Genomic DNA, 2,151 nt, shown 5'->3' with positions numbered 1-2,151 from the left:
AAGGCTGAAATTTTTATGAGAGTAATTTAAGGTAAGGCTGAAATTTTGATGACAGTAATTTAAGGTAAGGCTGAAATTTTGATGACAGTAATTTAAGGTAAGGCTGAAATTTTGATGACAGTAATTTAAGGTAAGGCTGAAGTTTTGATGACAGTAATTTAAGGTAAGGCTGAAATTTTGATGACAGTAATTTCAATTAAGGCTGAAATTTTAATGTCAGTAATTCTAAGTAAGGCTGAAATTTTGATGACAGTAATTTAAGGTAAGGCTGAAATTTTGATGGCAGTAATTTTAGGCAAGGCTGAAATTTTGATGACAGTAATTTTAGGCAAGGCTGAAATTTTGATGACAGTGATTTTAGGCAAGGCTGAAATTTTGATGACAGTGATTTTAGGTAAGGCTGAAATTTTGATGACAGTAATTTTAGGTAAGGCTGAAATTTTGATGACAGTAATCCTAGGTAAGGCTGAAATTTTGATGACAGTAATTTTAGGTAAGGCTGAAATTTTGATGATAGTAATTTTAGGTAAGGCTGAAATTTCGATGACAGTAATTTTAGGTAAGGCTGAAATTTCGATGACAGTAATCTTAGGTAAGGCTGAAATTTTGATGACAGTAATCTTAGGTAAGGCTGAAATTTTGATGACGGTAATTTTAGGTAAGGCTGAAATTCAATAACTATCCACTGATTTACCTTGATTCTAGAAGGGTGTTGTAATGCATCCAGTCATCATTATTAAGAGAGAATGACACACTCATTGGATAGGTTGTTGCAAGAATAGTTGTAATGACGTACGTGAGGCGGGGAATTCCCATTGGCTGAGAAGCTCCCCGAGAGAAGCTAATTCTCAGCCAAGCTGTATCGTAATATAACTATGGAATATGTTACATTTGTACTTTCACAGAATATTATTATTATTATTATTATTATTATTATTACTATTATTATTATTACTATGTTGTTGCTTGTTGTTGTTGTTGTTGTTACTTGCTAAGCTACAACCCTGGTTGGAAAAGAAGGCTAGTACAGCTTCTAAATTCCTTAATCGTTCCTTCAAACCTTTATTTTTTCTTATTTTTCAGCGATCGTATAATGGTAACCCGCTCCTTATTTTCCAGCGACTGCATAATGGTAACCCTCTCCTTATTATTCAGCGATCGCATAATGGTAACTCTCTCCTTATTTTTCAGCGACCGCATACTGGTAACCCTCTCCTTATTTTTCAGCGACCACATAATGGTAACCCTCTCCTTATTTTTCAGCAATCGCGTAATGGTAACCCTCTCCTTATTATTCAGCGACCGTATAATGGTAACTCTCTCCTTATTTTTCAGCAATCGCATAATGGTAACCCTCTCCTTATTATTCAGCGACCGCATAATAGTAACCCTCTCCTTATTTTTCAGCAATCGCATAATGGTAACCCTCTCCTTATTTTTCAGAGATCGCATAATGGTAACCCTCTTCTTATTATTATTATTCAGCGATCACATAATGGCAACCCTCTCCTTATTATTCAGCGACCGCATAATAGTAACCCTCTCCTTATTTTTCAGCGACTGCATAATGGTAACCCTCTCCTTATTTTTCCGCGACCGCATAATGGTAACCCTCTTCTTATTTTTCAGCGACCGCATAATGGTAACCCTCTCCTTATGTTTCAGCGACCGCATACTGGTAACCCTCTCCTTATTTTTCAGCGACTGCATAATGGTAACCCACTCATTTTTCAGCGACCGCATAATGGTATCCCTCACCTTATTTTTCAGTGACCGCATAATGGTAACCCTCTCCTTATTTTTCAGCGACCGCGTAATGGTAACCCTCTCCTTATTTTTCAGCGACCGCGTAATGGTAACCCTCTCCTTATTTTTCAGCGACCGCATAATGGTAACCCTCTCATGTCTGATTGTTGTAGCAGCTCTCATCTCACATGTGGCTTCAACGTCCCCTAAATCAGCGCAACCGAAAGTCATCGACATACTCTTTTTCTACTCCATGATTCGACTATTTTGCTGCTTCCTCCACCACACGATCCTCTGTATCCTTAAATGTTTCATGAATAGAAAAGAGGAAGAAAACCGAAAGGAAAAAGATGAAGACCTAGATGCCAAACTTCCCCTGAGAGATGATGTTCCCATGGCACCATT

General features: G+C 37.6%; 1 protein-coding gene across 1 annotated transcript; it reads right to left on the bottom strand.

The window, feature by feature from the left end:
* Positions 1 to 1,062: 1,062 nt before the first annotated feature.
* Positions 1,063 to 1,452, bottom strand: LOC137655498 (uncharacterized protein PF3D7_1120600-like). The gene has a single exon (XM_068389397.1). It carries the CDS (start codon positions 1,450 to 1,452, stop codon positions 1,063 to 1,065), a length of 390 nt encoding a protein of 129 aa, XP_068245498.1.
* Between the last annotated feature and the right edge of the window lie 699 nt (positions 1,453 to 2,151).

The sequence above is a fragment of the Palaemon carinicauda genome, chromosome 16 (genome assembly GCF_036898095.1).
Source record: "Palaemon carinicauda isolate YSFRI2023 chromosome 16, ASM3689809v2, whole genome shotgun sequence".
Classification (NCBI taxonomy): domain Eukaryota; kingdom Metazoa; phylum Arthropoda; class Malacostraca; order Decapoda; family Palaemonidae; genus Palaemon; species Palaemon carinicauda.
The sequence above is the reverse complement of the archived record's forward strand: the minus strand, read 5'-3'. Positions and strand labels throughout refer to the sequence as shown.

Coding starts and splice junctions, on each gene's coding strand:
- LOC137655498 (XM_068389397.1), bottom strand. CDS start 1,452: ATGCGATCTCTGAAAAATAAGGAGAGGGTTACCATTATGCGATTGCTG.